Source organism: Rhinopithecus bieti, unplaced genomic scaffold (assembly GCF_001698545.2).
Source record: "Rhinopithecus bieti isolate Rb0 unplaced genomic scaffold, ASM169854v2 scaffold_865, whole genome shotgun sequence".
Lineage (NCBI taxonomy): Eukaryota > Metazoa > Chordata > Mammalia > Primates > Cercopithecidae > Rhinopithecus > Rhinopithecus bieti.
The window spans coordinates 1,833,292-1,852,797 of record NW_016803288.1 but is presented as its reverse complement, the minus strand read 5'-3'; the positions used below and the strand labels follow the sequence as shown (position 1 = coordinate 1,852,797).

General features: G+C 40.0%; 1 protein-coding gene across 1 annotated transcript in view; it reads right to left on the bottom strand.

Annotated features, from left to right (window-relative positions):
• SLC2A9 (solute carrier family 2 member 9) overlaps nucleotides 1-19,506 on the bottom strand; it is a 183,988-nt gene that overhangs the window by 118,003 nt on the left and 46,479 nt on the right. The window contains 2 exon segments of the mRNA XM_017871794.1: nucleotides 7,075-7,117; nucleotides 17,065-17,072. Of these exon segments, the coding sequence (XP_017727283.1) occupies nucleotides 7,075-7,117; nucleotides 17,065-17,072 (51 nt within the window).

Below are 19,506 nucleotides of genomic sequence, written 5' to 3'. Positions count from 1 at the left end.
TATATATTTATATTTATATAATATATAATCGCCTGAACCTGGGAGGCAGAGGTTGCAGTACGCTGAGATTGTGCCACTGCACTGCACTCTAGCCTCAGTGATACGCATAACTCTGTCTCAGAAAAAAAAAAAAAGAATGCTAAGGCCTCAATCATCAGGTTGATGTCTCAACCTTAGACACCAATGGATAATGTCTAAAGAAAATGAATTTAGAAGTAGTTCTATCATCAATTATTTTAAAATATGATAGAATTATCAAATAACAGGTAAAAGAGTTGTAAGAGATTGCCTCTGGAGAGCAGACAGGGAGCTTGAGGGGGTGGGACAATGGACCTCCGTTTGTCACTATAAGCCTTTTAGTAGCATTGAATTTTTAAAAATCATTTGCATGCATTGTTTTGACTAAAATAATTTAAAATTTAAGACAAATATGAAGTTGAACTATGAATATTTTTCCTTTGGGGTTCCCTTTCTGGAGTTTCGAGTGCCCCTTGAGATTTGTTTTGTTAGTGAATCCCTGGTCTATACTCTCAGGCTCCATTTGCTGTGACTGAGCCGCACAACTGGACTGTAGCCTGGGCCTAAGAAACGTGGATGTTCTGGCTTTTGGGGAGGGGCTGAGTCACATTCAGGGTCTGACTTGACAGCTAGATGAGTTTGGTGGTAGGCAGGGAGATAATTTATTTCCAAGTATTGTCCCACTTCAACACCACGCCCTTTTAGGCAGGAACCAGGGCTAACTGGGTTATATTCTACCCCAGTGATCAAAGCATGGAAAGGAATCATTATCAGTGGACATTGCTTGGAAAACCTCAAGTCAAGGAAGTTATACATGAGAGGAGCCTTATTGTTCCAAATATTAGAACTCGAAATCTGCCAGAAGCAACATCTGTCTCATCCAGTTATTGAAGTGCAGCATCTGAATTTACATCTCCCCTGGGCCTTGTGCCTACCCAAGTCACTCAGGCTCTGCTAAAACTGCACAGACTGGCACTAAAGACGTAAAATAGGCCTTTCTGCCTGGAAAATAGGCTCCCCCTTCACCAGCCCCAGATATCATCCTCTATCCAAATAAGTTAATATAAAATGCTGCCTAACTGTCCCTATCAAATGCCTAGGTTGGTGGACAATATTGATGATGCCTACTCTATGCTGGGCAGTGCCAGGGGAGAAAGGGGAATCTGAAAAGGAGTGGCCCAGCCCCTTAAGGGTTTACAGTCAAGGTGAAGTCAGAGGGAAGCAAGAAGACACGGCCCCTCCACATGCACCCCTATCTGATCGAAGGCACTCAGAGCATGTGAAAATTCAACAGAGGAAGAGAAAGCTTTTGTCAGGAGCCAAAGCTCACGTGGCATTCAGCTTCTCTTCTCACTTCCATTTTCAGAAGGGCTGTGAAAATGTTATTTCCTTTTTGTTGTTGTTTGAATTAGGCGTTTCTTGAAGGCTGAGGGACATGGATTGAGAGGGGTGATGAGAGAGGTGATTCCAGGCCCAGGCAGTGGCATGAGGATTACGGGATGATAGTCAGCAGAAGGGAGATGTGGGCAGTTGAATGGCACTAGAGGATAGAATGGGTTAAAATTGGAGACTGAACCCAAATTCAGGAGCCTTTAAGGCCAGACTGAGGGATTAGGGCTTCATTTGGTTGACACAGGATCCATTGTTTGACTGGATGGCTCCCATTTGTAGAAAAGGGTACAAAGTCCTTTACATATAGTGTCTCTTTTAATCATTGCATTAACTCCATGGAGTATGTATTCATATTATTGTCCTTATTTACAGAATCAAAAACTAAGCCTCAGAGAAGTGAAGTAACTTATTCAAGTCATACAGATAGAAAGCAGCAGAGGTAGAATTCAAACCTTCAACTTCCTATCTTCCAAATCAGAGCAATTTCCACCATGGTAGGCCCCTTCCCACCGAGAGGCTTGGAGTAACCCAGCCAAAGCACAGCACTAGAAAGATGTTTGGGCAGTATATAGCCAAAACAATCCTAAGCAAAAATAACAAAGCTGGAGGGTGGCTTCAAACTATACTACAAGGCTATAGTAACCAAAACAGCATGGTACTGGTACAAAAACAGACACATAGAGCTGTGCCACCCACCTCCAGGGTCACGTCTGTGGGGCTTGGGAAATTCTCTCTCCCAGCTCCCACTCCAGGGCATCTACTCAAAGGGCAGCTGAACTAATGGTTTCCCCTGAGGCTATTTTGAAGACTGGACAACAAAGTTGAGACAAGCTTCAAAGACTTTATTTACAATTCCAGATGACATAACTTCAAGAACTATTAAAATTATCTTTGTCTCTTTTCAGCCTTCCTTGTTTGCAGAATAGAGAACTCAGAAATAAGACTGAACACCCACAACCATCTGATCTCTGACAAACCTGACAAAAGCAATGGGGAAAACATTCTCTATTTAATAAATGGTGCTGGGAGAACTGGTTACCCATAGGCAGAAAATGGAAATTGGACCCCTTCCTTACACCTTATACAAAAATTAACTCAAGATGGATTAAATGTAAAACCCAAAACTATAAAAACCCTAGAAGAAAATCTAGGGAATACCATTCAGGACATAGGCACGGGCAAAGATTTCATGACAAAACGTCAAAACAATTGCAACAAAAGCAAAAATTGACAAATGGGATCTAATTAAACTAAAGAGCTTCTGCACAGAAACAAAACAAAACAAAACAAAAAACTATCATCAGAGAAAACAGCCACAGAATGGAAGAAAATTTTTACAATCTTTCCATCTGACAGAGGTCTAATATCCAGAGTCTACAAGGTATTTAAACAAGTTATAAAAATCAAACAAACAACATCATTAAAAAGTGGGCAAAGGACATGAACAGACACTTCTCAAAAGAAGACATTCATGTGGCCAACAAACATATGAAAAAAACCTCAACATCACTGATCATTAGAGAAATGCAAATCAAAACCACAGTGAGATACCATCTCATGCCAGTCAATATAGTGATTATTAAAAAAGTCAAGAAACAACAGATGCTGGTGGGGATGTGGAGAGATAAGAATGCTTTTACACTGTTAGTGGGAGTGTAAATTAGTTGAACCATTGTGGAAGACAGCGTGGCAATTCCTCAAAGACCTAGAACTAGAAATACCATTTGACCCAGCAATCTCATTACTGGGTATATACCCAGATGAATATAAATCATTCTATTATAAAGATACATGCACGTGTATGTTCATTACAACACTATTCACAATAGCAAAGACATTGAATTAACCCAAATGTGGTTAATTCCACATAAGAAATGTGGTACACATACACTATGGAACACTATGCAGCCATAAAAAAGAACAAAATCATATCCTTTGCAGGGACATGGACGGAGCTGGAAGCCATTATCCTCAGCAAACTAACACAGGAACAGAAAACCAAACATTGTATGTTCTCACTCATAAGTGAGAGCAGAACAACGAGAACACATGGACACAGGGAGGAGAACACCACACACTGGAGCCTGTCGGGGGGCCTGGGCAGGGGGAGGGAGATCATCATGAAAACAAGCTAATGCATGCTGGGCTTAATACTTAAGTAATGGGTGCAGCAAACCACCATAACGCATGTTTACCCATGTAACAAACCTGCACACCCTGCACATATACCCCAGAACTTAAAATAAAACTTAAAAAAGGAAAATGTTTGGGCAGATGTGACTCAAACTGTAGATGTGTGCAGAGGCAGGGATTGGGTGGGTGTGGCCCCAGCTGACCATCCACCTCATCACTTGTTGTCACCTCTGGCACTCTTATTAAATCACTCTCAGTTTCTAAATGTGCTGAGCTCCCTCTTGTTCTTTTTTTGTTTTTGGACTGGCTATTCCCCGTGCCTAGAATGGTGTTTTTCTTCCCTTCCATCTGGCTAATTGTCCTCCAGACCCCAAGGTAGATGCCACCTTTTCCAGAAAGCTTTCCATGGCCCTCTCTTGCTGCATTAGGGCAGCCTCCTGGGGCCCTTCTGTCTTTGGGCTCCCTATTGGCCTACAGGCCACATTTATCTCACAGCCACCATAATCTTCCCTCAAACATCCCACTAGCAGTGAGCTCTTTGTAGGCATGGACTCTGTCTGACTCATTTCTAGAGTCTGGTGCATTGTGAATGCTCCATAAACACTGACTGAATGAACTGATTGAAATTTTATGGATATAAGAGCCAGACGTTATAGATGCTGTGGTCTAGAGGGGAGGAGAGTAGGACCTGAATTTAGGGGCATCCAATCGGGAGGGAGAGGGGGGATGTGTGGAATACAGATTTGAAAGGAGAATGACAGGGCCAGAAGGGAGAAGAAAGAAGCCAGGCTAGGCAAATCTTGCCCACAGAGGCATTACTGGGGAAGAGTGGGGATGTCCTTCCCCAGGGATCTGCCCCAGTCACTCCCATGCTTCATGCTGGGCTCAGCCCTTCTCTCACTGGTCACCCTCCCCGTTCCTGCCTTGTTCTATTTCACCAGAGTCATCACTACTAAGCTTTCTATATTTATTTGTCTCTGATCTGTGTCCTCCATTAAAATGCAGGACTAATCCTTGTAGGTCTGTTTTGTACACTGCTGGATAGAGCCTAGGCACTCAATAGATGCTTGTTGAATAAATACATCAGGAATAGACAAACTGGTTCAAGTGGCAGGCTTGGGCTCATGAAGACACTAGAGGGCGTCCAATCCCAGGTCCAGTTTGGACGCAGTGCCCCTGACTGCCCCAGCCTTGCCCCTATAGTCCAGGGCAGGAGCAAGGGCTTGCCTGCCCTACCTAGCAGCTCTTGGTAAGGGGTGAGCCCTGGGCCAGGCTGCTTTGGTTATAGACAGACAGTGATTATGAGCAAGGGTCTGGGCTCCACTGGCTGACCCCTGGCTTGGGGACTCCTATGAGTGTGCAGCCTTGGGCAAGTTCTCCAATCTCCTGTGGGATGTGGTTTGCTCATCTGCAAAATGGATATAATAATAGTTATCACGCCCCATGGGATTGTTGTGATGTGGGGACTACATGAGACAATGCTGGTGAAGATTGTAGCACAGGTCCTGACACGTGGCAACCCCTCCAGAAACACAGGAAGGCCTTTTATGCATTCATTGAACAGCATCTAGTCCTGTCTTCCGGGTGGTAGGCATACACCATGAGAAGTCATGAGAGGTGAACTGAATATTCAGTCCTCACAGAGAGGAAAGGAAAGAGGAAGCTAACAGACATCTGGACCATTATGTGCTAGGCCCTGTGCTGGGGTCTCCCATACCATAGTACATTTCTAATGCCTACCCAGGTTCAAATCATGCTCCAGGATCACTGGCCATAGAGCCCTGAGCAAGGCTTCCCACTGTGAGTCTCCATCTTCTAACCTATAAAATGGGGATGATAATATAACCTATTCCCTAGGTTGAGGTGGGGATTAAGTGAGACGACGTGGGTAAAGCCCACTGCTTGGCACAAGGTAAATACTTTGCAAATTTTGGTCCTCTTCCTCTTCCCACTTAATCTTTCCCTCAACTGTCTGAACAAAGGATCATTATCCCATTCTCCAAAGAAGGAAAATGGAGTTCAGAGAGGCTGAGAGACTTGTGCAAGACAGTCAGGCAAAACCAAGATCGGGAGATTGTGCTGGTCGTCTTGGCAGGATGCTCAACCTCCCAGAGCCTCAGTCTTCTCATATGTAATGTAGCCATGCCCCACCCCAGATGGTGGCAAAGACGCATGACATAGCACATTCACAGCACCCAGCTCTGCAGCTGAGAAACAGCGGAGCTCAGGATCTCTTTGCAAGAGAGAATGGCCACTGCATGGGGAAGTCAACAGGGCTGGGATTGGCAGCCAGAAGGCTACGGACCCAGTCCTCCTCTGTAGCTGTGCCACCCACCTCCAGGGTCACCTCTGTGGGGCTTGGGAAATTCTCTCTCCCAGCTCCCACTCCAGGGCACCTGCTCAAAGGGCAGCTGAACTAATGGTTTCCCCTGAGGCTATTTTGAAGACTGGACAACAAAGTTGAGACAAGCTTCAAATACTTTCTTTACAATTCCAGATGACATGACTTCAAGAACTATTAAATTTATCTTTGTCTCCTTTCAGCCTTGCTTGTTTGCAGATGGAGACACCAGCTGAGCTGACCCAGGGGCTCAAGTGCATGCATCGCCATCACCAGTGGCCATCACATCAGATGCTCCAGCAGACGGAAGCTTTGGAGCTACTTTTCTCTTACATTTACAAACTTCTTCATATTATTGATAATGAACTTGAGGTCAGAAAAGGTGACACCCAAAGTCTTAGAACGCTGAATACTCAGTGGCCTGAGTCTTGACCATATATGCATCATAACAGGTAGGCATAGCAGGAGGTCTGTTGTGTTCTCAGAAGCAAGAAAGTTGTATTAGTTTGTTCTCACACTGCTAATAAAGACATACCTGAGATTGGGTAATTTATAAAGGAAAGAGGTTTAATGGACTCCCACAGTTTAACATGGCTGGGGAGATCTCACAATCATGGCTGAAGGCAAAGAAGGAGCAAAGTCACATCTTGCAATGGTGGCAGGCAAGAGAGAGCATGTGCAGGAGAACTTCCGTTTCTAAAGCCATCAGATCTCATGAGGCTTATTCACTACCACGAGAACAGTACAGGGGAAACTGCCCCCATGATTCAATTATCTCCACCTGGCCCTGCCCTTGACACGTGGGGATGATTACAGTGCAAGGTGAGATTTGGGTAGGGATACAGCCAGGCCATATCAGAACCATTAAAAAATTCACTAATCAGGGTCTTCTTCATAATTCCAAGTCAAGGGAAATGTGTAGCTTCCCTCCACATTGAGGGGGCAGCTCAATGCTCCAGAGCCCATGGTCGGCTCTATGTTGATATAAAGATGAGAACTTGGACTTTGGTCCTGGGGAAAGGTGGACACGCAGATGACCACCTGACTGCTATGTAGAACAAAGCAAGTCTATGAGAGAGGAGTACTGTTTGTGGGAGGCTGAGATAGGGATAGCTGATTCTAGTGGCTGGCAGGAAAGAGGGCCTCTCCCCTGCTTGCTGGGTTTTGCAGGATGACAACAGTCAGGGAACGTAGAAAAAGGAGGTCGGGAGGAAGAAACGGCAAAGGCAGAGGCTGGGAGGTGGGACCCCCATTGTGGGGTCCTAGAATGGGATGTGGGGCCACAGCAGGATCCTCTACCTTTTGTGTATGCAAGAATCACACCCAGGGAGTCTGAAAAACAATGAAGATTCTGGGGGAACCATCTGGTTCAAGATTCAGATCTTGAGGTTTGGAATGGGGCTGAGAAGTCTCATTTAACAAACACCCAATGTGCTTGTTAATTCCAATGTGCTGTCCATTGGGCTTAGCTGCTCTGTGAGGTGCAGGGGTGGATGGGTGGAGAGAAAGAGCCTGGAGCCAGGTCATGCGGACCTGGCACGTCACCATCCTCGGAGGTCTAAACCCTGCAGAGGGAAATCAGGGCGTCAACAATGAATATCGAGGGGGAGCCATTCAGGAATTCTTACAAAAGAGTTGCTGAATGTTTATTAAAGCCAATTTTGGATGCACCTGGGTATACAAAAGAGTTTGAAATTATACATGCCGTGTAGGTTTCAGAATCTTGGTTCAACAGGGATTGGCCAGGGCAGGGATGAGAATTTGTATTTCTAACAAGTGCCTTCCCAGCTGGTCCAATTCCGCTGGTCCTGGGAACACGTTTTGAGAGCTCTGGGTGTCATTTCAAGGAGTTCGGGCATTAACCTCTGCGAGGGACTCTGAAGTGACAGGAAGAATGCAAAGGTGACAACCTCTAATCTTCTTTTCTCCTGTTTCCCTTCAAAGGAAATGCATCGTACAACTGCTCCCAACCCAACCCAGTTTCTCCAGCTACAGAAAATGCCTGGGTCATGCCCCGAAATGAATCTTCTTTTCAAAGAGAAAAGGTAGGATTTACAGGTCAGTGGAGGATAAGGATGATGTTGCTGGGTGGCTGGGGCTTAAAATCACTTTGAAATAGATGAGTACATTTCTTCTAATATTCTTGATAAAAATCAAAAGTTCTTCTCTTCCTGGGCTTGAATGAAGTCCAGAGAGTTCTAAGTCAAAAAGTTCACAGAAAACAAGTGCTTTCACACACTTAGGGTCTGGATGAGAAAAATATGAGGCTGCAAAGGACTGTTTTGCTCAAATTCCTATACAGAATCTAAGCTTTGGGGACAGCCCTCTTGCCTCCCCATCAACAAGTCAGGACGTTGGTTCTACCGCAGAGAGATTATGGGCTGCAAAACCAGGAAGCTCAAATCCCACTGCCTCCCTGCTGCAGACATTCGGAGTAATTATCACCCCCCTCAGAGACTGAGCTTTTCATCTGCAAAACAGAAATTTCATAACATCTTTTCTAAGTACTGCCACATGAAATAAATGCCGTGATGACTGACATCAATTTGGCACCAGTTCCAGGCACCGTTCCAAGTACTGAACATATATTCTCTTTCTTAAGCCTTACAAAATCCCCACGAAAGAGGTACCATTGTTAATGCTATTGTATAGGTAAGAAATTAGACTCAGAAAGGTTAGCAACTTGCCCAAAGTCCCACAGCAAGTATGTGTGTGAGAGGTGTGGGGAGCTGGGATGCAGACCCAGGCAGTCGGGCACGAGGGCCCAGGTGCCCACTATGCAGCCCTGCAGAGACTGTTTTGGGCCTTTCCCTTTGAACTCATTTCTCTCTGATAGAATCACACATCACCACCCTTTTTTAATCTCATGGGAAATTTTTCTGTATTTTATGGATTAACCGTAATTATTGTGATATAATAAAAATCATTTTGTAACTTTGGATCTGTTTTTTACCATTATAAAATGGTAACTGCTATGAAAGAGCAGCCATCCTTAAGCAAACATGGAATACTAACAAAAGGTGATCACAAACCGACCACAGAATAAACTATCATAAGTTCCCCAAAGAAGAAACTTATGGATTACCTTTCTTTATGCAATCAAACAAAACTGGCAATGAATGATGATAACAAAATCCCATCTACAAAATCCCAAAATCCCAATTGAAACCATTGTTCTAAGTAATTAATCTGCATTCATTTGTGTGTTGTTTATGGTACCTGTTTTTACACTTGATTCTTAAAATCATTTGAGTTTTTAAATGGTGTAAATTTACATAGTTGTATGCTAACAAATTTGAAAGTTTCCATGAAATAAGTGTCTTTATTGAAAAGACAGAAATTAATAACATCGACTCAAAAGAAAATAAAATAGATTTTCAGAAAGTAAATAAAAGATATTCAAAGCATTTTTTTCCCCAAAAGACTCCAGGGTGAGATGGTTTTACTAGTGAGGTCTTTTAATACTTTGATTATCAACTAATGAAATGTGAGAAATTACATTTCTGTCTCTGCTGTGGTTATTTGTTACAGCATCAACAGGAAACCAATATACCTATAAGAAATTCTCATCCATTATTTTTGCCTATCAAATACCAAAGACTCATTTAAATGCTTGTGGATGACAGGGGCAGAGTGAGACCAATACCCTTGTGCACTGCCAGCGGGAATGGAAATTGAAGCAGACTATCTGAAAAAAAATTGCTCACATGTACAAAAGCCTTAAATAAATTTATACTCTTTAACCTGTTATTTCTATTTCTTGAAACACTAAACTACATGAATAATGACAGATTTGAATAATGATTAATGTAGAAGATTATTCATCTCAAGTTTACAAATCACACTTTTTCAGTAATAAACACACTGGAGGCTGGGTGCAGTGGCTCACACCTGTAATCCCAGCACTTTGGGAGGCTGAGGCGGGTGGATCACCTGAGGTCAGGAGTTCGAGACCAGCCTGGCCAACATGGTGAAACTCTGTCTCTACTAAAAATACAAAAATTAGCCAGGTGTGGTGGCGCACGCCTATAGTCCCAGCTACTCAAGAGGCTGAGGCAGGAGAATTGCTAGAACCTGAGAGGCGGAGGTAGCAGTGAGCCAAGGTCGCGCCACTGCACTCCAGCCTTGGCGATGGAGTGAGACTGTGTCGCTAAATAAACAAACAGACACTGGAAACAATCCAAATGTCCAGCAAATAAAAGAAAAATGAAACAAATTATAACTCATAAATAGAAACTAGTACAATTATTAAACTATGGTGTAATGTAAGCATTACTTTGGTCTTTTTTCCTACCCTTTTCCCATTTTTCTCTAAGCTATTCATTAAACCAAACAACCTTTCTCCTCTGTTGATTTTTGAGGTTTCCTTTTGCACACATTAAAATCATACAGAGAAATGAATTTCTGCTTCTGGCCATCCCTTAGGGCCTTTGATCTTTCCATTCTTGTGCTCATACTGCATTGTTTTAATTGTTGTCACTTTATTACATGTTTAATGTACTCACCAGTGTCCATTTTCAAAACTATGTCAGAAACATTCACTCGTTTATTCTCTTGTGGAACTTGAGAACTCTTTCCTCATTTTCCATCACAAACAAAAATGTCATTGAACTTTTGATTGAAATTGTATTACATGAATACATTAGTTTGAATACAATTGACATTGTTTTTTAAAATTCATTATTATCATTATAAATTAGTAAAATTATCACAGCAAATAATTTTAATGACTTGTTCACAATATCAGGTTGCAAAATAATCAGAATACAAAAAGTTATAAATGAATGAACCAAATTATGTGCTTCTTAAATTTTATAAAAGACTAAATATCATTGGGCCTATTAATACACATTAAAATTATGTTATGATAAAACATGTTTATAAAACTAAAAAATGGTTTCATCTATAAAATATTTGTATGTGATAGTTTAAAAATTTCTAGATTTTCACTAAAAATTAATATTAATAAGGGTTAGACATCCTGATATCTACATATAATTCTGTATGTAAAATGTACCAAAAAAGTAAGAACTGTTTTTAATTAAAAAACTGTAAGACAAAATATTTATTTCATTTAAAAATAATTTTGTTTAAATTAAAAGGTTATTAAAAATTGTGTCAAAATACGATTTAGAAAGAAAATATAAACAAAAATAATCCAGTAAATAGGAGAAAGAGATATAAAGAAAGTTATGGGTATAAAGATATATTTTTGGTAAGAAAGATTTAAGAAAAGAAAATAACTTTATATTTAAAAACCTTGCCTGATAAATGTTTTTTCATAAAATAAAGTGACTGGTTATTTAAAAATAAGAAAGTATAGAACAAAACAGAAGTTGTAAGCATGTCATGAAAGTCATGAAAGTCTGTGTAAGTTTTAAAAGGTCTGAAAAGGATAAATTTACAAAAGATATTTTCTATGTGATCAAGTTGACTATATTTTAAAGGGAATTATGTAAAAGCCTTTCTAAAGTTTGAGTTTTGATAATAAAATACACCAATACAAAACTAAAATCTGGTCCCTTATATTAAAGCAACAAAGTTTTCTTGAAGTAATGATCTGCTTTTAGTAAAATTTACAAGAAGTTTTGGTTTTAATTCTAAAATTTTCAGCCACTTTCTAAACTGTAGCTTTTTTTTTGTTTGTCTTATAGTCTCCATTTAACTAGTTTTTAGTTTAAAATGCTATCTTCTTCTTAAAAATGGTATCTTCATCTCTTAAGGTAGAGTTTTCCTCTAGAAACTTCTCAGAGTCCTATCTCAGAAGTTCAACTTTTAACAAGTCTCACAGCATAGGATGTGCAGTTCATACTACATCGCCTTCCGGTCTTTCACTTTCTTCCCTTGAGAAGGTACATCTTTTTGCTTGGCTGGAATGTTAACTTTCTCCTTCAACTTCTTCGTTAGCTCCTATAACCTTTTCCTCTGGTTCTAACAGCTATTGAGGCCTGACACTAAAAATGTTTGTCTCAAAGACCTAGAAAAGCAATGTTTTTTTTTCCAGTATAACTTGATTCTGTACTTAGCTTTTCTTAATGTGTCTAAACTGTTCCATGTAACCAGGGAATTTCCCATGCTTTTATTAAGAGCCATATATCCCCCTGCGCAAGGTAATACTTTTCTTGTTTATGTTCCACAGTGTAGAGTCACAGCCTTTCATACACATTCTGAATTAATACAAGTACTTTTTCATCAGGTTATCTGAACAGGCTTCCCATGAGGCGAACCAATCACACAGAAGGAGGTTTTCTTTGCCTTTTAGTAGCTGGCCTAAGAAACAAATGTTTTCTATTTTATCAAGATAATTTCCTGTGTTGCCTTTACTAAATTTTCTTATTACTTTAAAAAACGGAGACTTTAAGGGTTGAAGTTTTTTAAATATCTATATAACTTTCTGTATTGCTTTTACGATCTATAATTATCACTCTAATTAAATAAATGACTATCACATAGTGCCCTGTGATCCTGTTTTGATCAGGTATTTTAAACCTTTTGGCATCTTTAATGGACTTCCCCAGCATCAAAATGCTAAATTAAATCTTTTTGATATATAGTTAACTTTGAGATTTTCCAGTCAGGCCCCTAGAAAGACTCAAAGGACTTCTCTCTCATCTTGCAGAGATATTAAATAATTAGGCTTATTTGGTAAATTATATGGGAAATAGCAAATGCTAAGTGATACTATATCTTCTTTCAGTTACATTTTTGGATATGTTATTGGTATAAATATTCCAAAATGGTAATAAAACTCTTAAAATCTTCTATGTTATCAGTCATAATTTTGGTTATTATATTGTATGCCACAAAATAACTAAATTTCCTTATAAATTTCTGGTTATGGGGAACTTCCATCCTATTTTCAACTATGGTTGTTTTAAATTTTGTCATTTACAGTTATTTTAAATTTTTCTCTAAAGGTATCTGCAATTAGATTCACTACAAAGATTTTGACAAGTACTCTTAAACACAAGTTTCAAATAACTTTAAGATCAATGTGTTTTTTTTTTATCCCCCAAGATGGCAGATTAGAGGCATTGTTAGCATGCCTCTTATATTAGTCCATTTTCATGCTGCTGATAAAGACATACCTGAGACTGGGTAGTTTACAAAGAAAAAGAGGTTTAATAGCCTCACAGTTCCCCAGGGCTGGGGAGGCTTCACAATCATGGCAGAAGATGAAGCCATGTCTTACATGGTGGCAGGCAAGAGAGAGCATGTGCAGGGGAACTCTCCTTTGTAAAACCATCAGATCTCATGAGACTTATTCACTATCATGAGAACAGTATGGGAAAAACTTGCCCCCATGATTCAATTATTTGCCACTGGGTCCCTCCCACAACACATGGGAATTATAGGAGCTACAATTCAAGATGAGATCTGGGCGGAGACGAAGCCAAACCATATCACCTCTCATACTTGGAAAGACAAAATAGTGTGTAGAGACCCATGTTATAATTTTTTTCCCCAAGAAACACCACAGGCATTTAACCAGAAAACTGAAAGAAACCACAGACTCTTTGAAAGAAGTGGGGGCAGCAGCCTACACCACAAGCCAGGTGGAAAACTGTGAGTGAGTCCCCAGAGTGTGACAGCCGGAGAGACTGCCTCTGTGACACACACTCCCACTAGGGAACCTGATAATATAGGCCAGGGGGGAAGGCCTTGGCCCCACCCAGCACTGGAGCTGAGTGGTGGGGAGTGTTGAGAAGGAGCAGCATTGAACATGCTTTGTGTGCACTCCTAGACTTCAGTGGGGATGGAGAGAAGCCATTCCTAAGTCTACTTCACAGGGAGCCTGGCAGAAGTCAGCCAGCTAACTCAGGCCACAGTCACAGGTTGAGAGAAGGTCTCAACTGTGATTCACAACATAATCTTAAGTGGGGATGAACTCCCTTGGCCAGAACTAGGGGACAAGTGGGGGTACTGTAGTCGCAGGTGCAGAAGCTGGACACTGCTGCTTTGGGGTGGGCCAGGAGGGGCATGGCCTGAAAGCCACAGTTTCTGTCTGGATGGGGAAAGTTTATAGCCTGCAGCAGTTTTGAGTTCTCAGTGCAGGGTTCCTGGAACCCAGCTAGCTGCGTTAAACAAACAAAAAGGGTCTATGTTGTTGCTAATACTGCATGCTATACTTGGATAAATTCCCCTAGAAGAGTTAAGACTCAAATACACAAAATTAAAAAAAAAAAAAAAAAAGCAAAACGAAAACCTGCAGGTTACAACAAGTTTCACCTAATTCCTCATGGTCATTTAATTAAATTTATTAAATTTATTTAACTGGCTGCCTTTAAACCTAAGTTCATGGATCACAACTACTATATAAGCTGAGATTATCATGTTACTATTAATGTTACTTTGTATTTTTCTTTTAAACCCTGTAACTGTTACTTGTTAAATTTCTACAGAACAACTCTTCACAGAATAATGCTGGCCCAACACTTTGAGATAATAGTAAATGCCTACAGAATAGACAAAAACTTAAACTTAACACTTGATTTTAGGTAGATGTAGCCTGAGAACCACTCCCTCCAAACGCTGTTGTTACTCAAATGTAGCTAAAACAGTTTAGACACTAACTCCAATTACGCCCTCCAATGTGAGACCAACCAACAACGTAAGACAGGTCTATCCCAGCTGTCTCGCCTAGGGATAATCAAAACCTCACTACAGCCAGGCGCAGTGGCTCACGCCTGTAATCCCAGCACTTTGGGAGGCCAAGGCAGGCGGATCACCTGAGGTTGGGAGTTCGAGACCACCCTGACCAACATGGAGAAACCCCGTCTCTACTAAAACTACAAAATTAGCCGGGTGTGGTGGCACATGCCTGTAATCCCAGCTGCTCAAGAGGCTGAGGCAGAAGAATTGCTTGGACCCAGGAGGCGGAGGTTGTGGTGAGTCGGAGATCGCGCCATTGCACTCCAGCCTGGGCAACAAGAGCGAAACTCTGTCTCAGAAAAAAAACAAAACAAAAAAACAAAAAATCTAACTACAAAATGGTTAACCAGTGATATTTTTTTAAATATTGATCAAAAAAAGGAAATGTGAAAGTTGTCAGAATAAAAATAAAGTCACCTGTGTTAAAAAGCAAAACTAAAAGCAAACCCTGAAAATGAAACTAGGGAAGGTCATGAAAGGAAGATTCTCATATACAAATGCCTGCTGACAAAAACTATCACAAAAGACTCTGCAAAAACCTTGCACAAAGGCCACTACAACCTTACATAAGAAAATACTGCTGCGAGAACACCTGCCTAGCAACTGACTGTCCAGCCTTGGACTGATGCCACCCTTGTTATTGATACATCTATTCAAAGATAACTAACTCAAAAACAATTATGTAATTCTTCTCATTTTTTCTTTAAAAACCTTTGTCTTCTTTTACCTCCCTAAATATGCACATGGTTTACTATGGCACACCTATGCCAATTGCAATGCCTATTCCTGAATAAACATCATTTTCTTTCAGAAAGTCTCCCTCTTTGCTTGTTATTTAGATTGAAAAAATTTGCAGTCATTAGAACATTTCTTTCCTTGAGGGGAAAGAAAAGTGGGAGCTCAAAGTTAATCATTTTATCTGAAATAAATGTTCTTCTGAGCATATAAAATCATTCCTTTATGGCCTCACATCATTCCTAATCTCTCTTCTCATACTTTTGCCTACGGTTTTCATCTAAGTCTATTTCTTCTTTACCTTTGCAAGAGAAATAGCTAATTGATTTTTTTTTAAAAAAATATATCATTTGGAGTCACATAAATGTTCAATCACGACAGTTGTTTTATGATGTATCTTTGATTAAATTCATGGAACCAGCATTAATTCCTACATTTATTTCCCTTTCTTGCCTTCTGGCAGCCTATTCTAAAGGCCACCTTCACCTACCACAGGCTCAGCCATAAAGCAAGTCTCAATAGATTCAAAAGAATTAAACTCATACCAACCATACTCTCAGACCACAGTGGACTAAAATTAGAAATCAATGCCAAGAAGATCTCTCAAAACCACACAATTACATGGAAATTAAATGACCTGCTCCTGAATGACTTTTGGGTAAACAATGAAATTAAGGCAGAGATCAAAAAATTATTTGAAACAAGTGAAAGCAGAGGTATAACATACCAAAATCTCTGAGATGCAGCAAAAGCAATGGTAAGGAGAATGTTTAAAGTGTTAAATGCTTACCTCAAAAAGTTAGAAAGATCTCACATTAATAACCTAACACCACTCCTAGAGGTAGTAGAAAAACCAACTCCAAAGTTAGCAAAAGAAAAGAAACAGCTAAAAAATCAGAGCAGAAATGAACAAAATTGAGACCCAAAATCCATACAAAGAATCAACGAAACCAAAAGTTTGCTATTTGAAAGGATAAACAAGATTAATAGACCCGTAGCTAGATTAAAAAAGAAAGAGAGAAGATGCAAATAGGCACAATCAGAAATGACAAAGGTGACATTACAACTGATTCCACAGAAATAGAAAAGATCTTCAGAGACTATTATGAACACTTCTAGATACACAAACTAGAAAATCTAGAGGAAATGAATAAGTTCCTGGATACACACAATTTCCCAAGATTCAATTAGGAAGAAATTGAAACCCTGAACAGACCAGTATCAAGATCTGAAATTGAAAGAGTAATTAAAACCCTACCAGCCAATAAAAGCCCTGACAAGATGGATTCACAGCCAATTTTCTATTAGATGTATGAGGAAGAGCTGGTACCAATCCTGCTGAAACTATTCCAAAAAATTGAGGAGGGACTCCTCTCTAACTTGTTTTATGAAATCAGCATAACACAAATACCAAAACCTGGCAAAGATACAATAAAAGCAGAAAACCACAGACCAATATCCCTGATGAACATATATGAAAAAATCCTTAACAAATTACGGGCAAACTGAATCCAGTAGTACATCAAAAACTTAATTCACCATGATCAAGTAGCCTTCCTTCCTGGGATGCAAGGTCAGTTCAACATATGCAAATCAATATAGGTGATTCACCACAATAGATGCAGAAAAAGGTTTTGATAACAACAAGCCTTAATGATAAAACCTCTCAAGAAACTAAGCATTAAACAAACATACCTCAAAATAATGAGAGCCAACTACGACAAACCCGCAGCCTGAACAGGCAAAAGCTGGAAGCATTCCTCTTGAGAACTGAAACGAGACAAGGTGCCCACTCTCACCGCTCCTATTCAGCATAGCAGTAAAGTTCTAGCCAGAGCAATCAGGCAAGACAAAGAAATAAAAGGCATTCAAATAGGAAAAGAAGTCAAACTATCTCTCTTCGCTGATGATCGAGAAAATGCTCCACCAAAAGTCTCCTGGAACTGACAGAGAATTTCAGGAAAGTTTCAGGATACAAAATCAATGTACAAAAATCAGTAGTATTTCTATACAAATAATGTTCAAGCTGAGAGCCAAATCAAGCATGCAATCCCATTTATAATAGCTGCAAAAAAAAGGAAATAATCTAACCAAGGAGGTGAAAGATTTGTATAAAGAGAACTACAAAACATTGCTGAAAGAAGTCACAGATGACACAAATGGAAAAACATTCCATGTTCATGGATTAGAAGAATCAATATTATTAAAATAGCGATACTGCCCAAAGCAATCTACAGATTCAACACTATTTCTATCAAGCTACCAATGTTGTTTTCCACCAAACTAGAAAAAAAATCCTAAAATTCATATAAAACCAAAAAGAGCCCAAATCGCCAAAGCCATCCTAAGCAAAAAGAAAAAAGCCAGAGGCATCATATTATCTGACCTCAAACCATACTATGAATCTATAGTAACCAAAACAGCATGGTACTGGTACAAAAACAGACAATAGACAAATGAAACAGAATGGAGAAGACAGAAGTAAAGTCGTACACCTACAGCCATCTGATCTTTGACAAAGTTGACAGAAATAAGCAATGGGGAAAGAAATTCCTATTCAATAAATGGTGCTGGGATAGTTGGTTCGCCGTACGCAGAGGAATGTAACTGGACCCCTACCTTTTACCATATACAAAAATAAACTCAAGATGGATTAAAGATTTAAATGGAAAGACCTCAAACTTAAAGAATCCTATGAGAAAACCTAGGAAATATCATTCTGGACATTGACCTTGGGAAAGAAAATTGCAGAAGAAATTGCAACAAAAACAAAAATTGACAAGTGGAATCTAATTAAACTGAAGAGCTTCTGTAGAGCTCTTCAATTCAAGAAACTATCAACGGAGTAAACAGACAACCTATGGAATGGGACAAAATAATTGTAAACTATCATCTGACTAAGAGCTAAAATCCATAATCTATAAGGAATTTAAACAATTGAAGAAGCAAAAAACGAATAACCCCATTAAAAAATGGGTAAAGCACATGAACAGACACTTCTCAAAAGAAGGCATACAAGTGGCCCACAAACATTTAAAAATGCTCAACATCACTAATCATCAGAGAGATGCCAATCCAAACCACAATGAGATACCATCTTATACCAGTCAGAAGGGCTATGATTAAAAAATCAGAAAACAACAGATGCTAATGAGGCTGCAAAGAAAAGGAAACACTTATGCACTGTTGGTGGGGATGTAAATTAGTTCAGTCACTATGGAAAACAATATGGAAATTTCTCAAAGAACTTACAACAGAACTACCATTTGACCCAGCAATCCCATTATTGGGTATATATCCAAAAGAAAATAAATTATTATACTAAAAAGAGTGATGCACTCGTATGTTCGTGACACCACTATTCACAATAGCAAAGACGTGAAATCAACTTAAGTGCCCATCGATGGTGGACTTGATAAAGAAAATGTGATACACATACATCATAGAATACTATGTAGCTATGAGAAGAAGCAAAATCATGTTGTTTGCAGCAACATGGATGGAGCTGGAGACCATTATCCTAAGTGAAATAACACAGGAACAGAAAACCAAACACTGCATGTTCTCACTTATAAGTGGGAATTAAACAATGGGTACTCATGGACATAAAGATGGCAACACCAGACACTGGAGACAATGGGATAGATGGAGGGGAGGAATAGAGGGGACAAAAGTTAGAAAACTATTGGGTAGTATGTTCAGTACTTGTGTGATGGGATAAATTATACCCCAAACTTGAGTATCTCTCAATATACCCAGGAAACAAGTGTGCACATGTACTCTCTTAATTTAAAATAAAAGTTGAAGTCATAAAATAAATAAAATAGCTACCTTCTTCACCCTCTGTGTTTCAAAGCAATTGCCTGCATTGAAGCTCAGTTTTTCTCTCTTTTTTTTCAAAGCTTGGTTGTCTCAGTCTTTGAAAGTAAATGAGAAACATGATGAAAATAGTGAAAATGGGCCGGGCGCGGTGGCTCAAGCCTGTAATCCCAGCACTTTGGGAGGCCGAGATGGGTGGATCACGAGGTCAGGAGATCGAGACCATCCTGGCTAACATGGTGAAACCCCGTCTCTACTAAAAAATACAAAAAACTAGCCGGGCGAGGTGGCGGGCGCCTGTAGTCCCAGCTACTCGGGAGGCTGAGGCAGGTGAATGTCGTAAACCCGGGAGGCGGAGCTTGCAGTGAGCTGAGATCCGTCCACTGCACTCCAGCCCGGGCGACAGAGCGAGACTC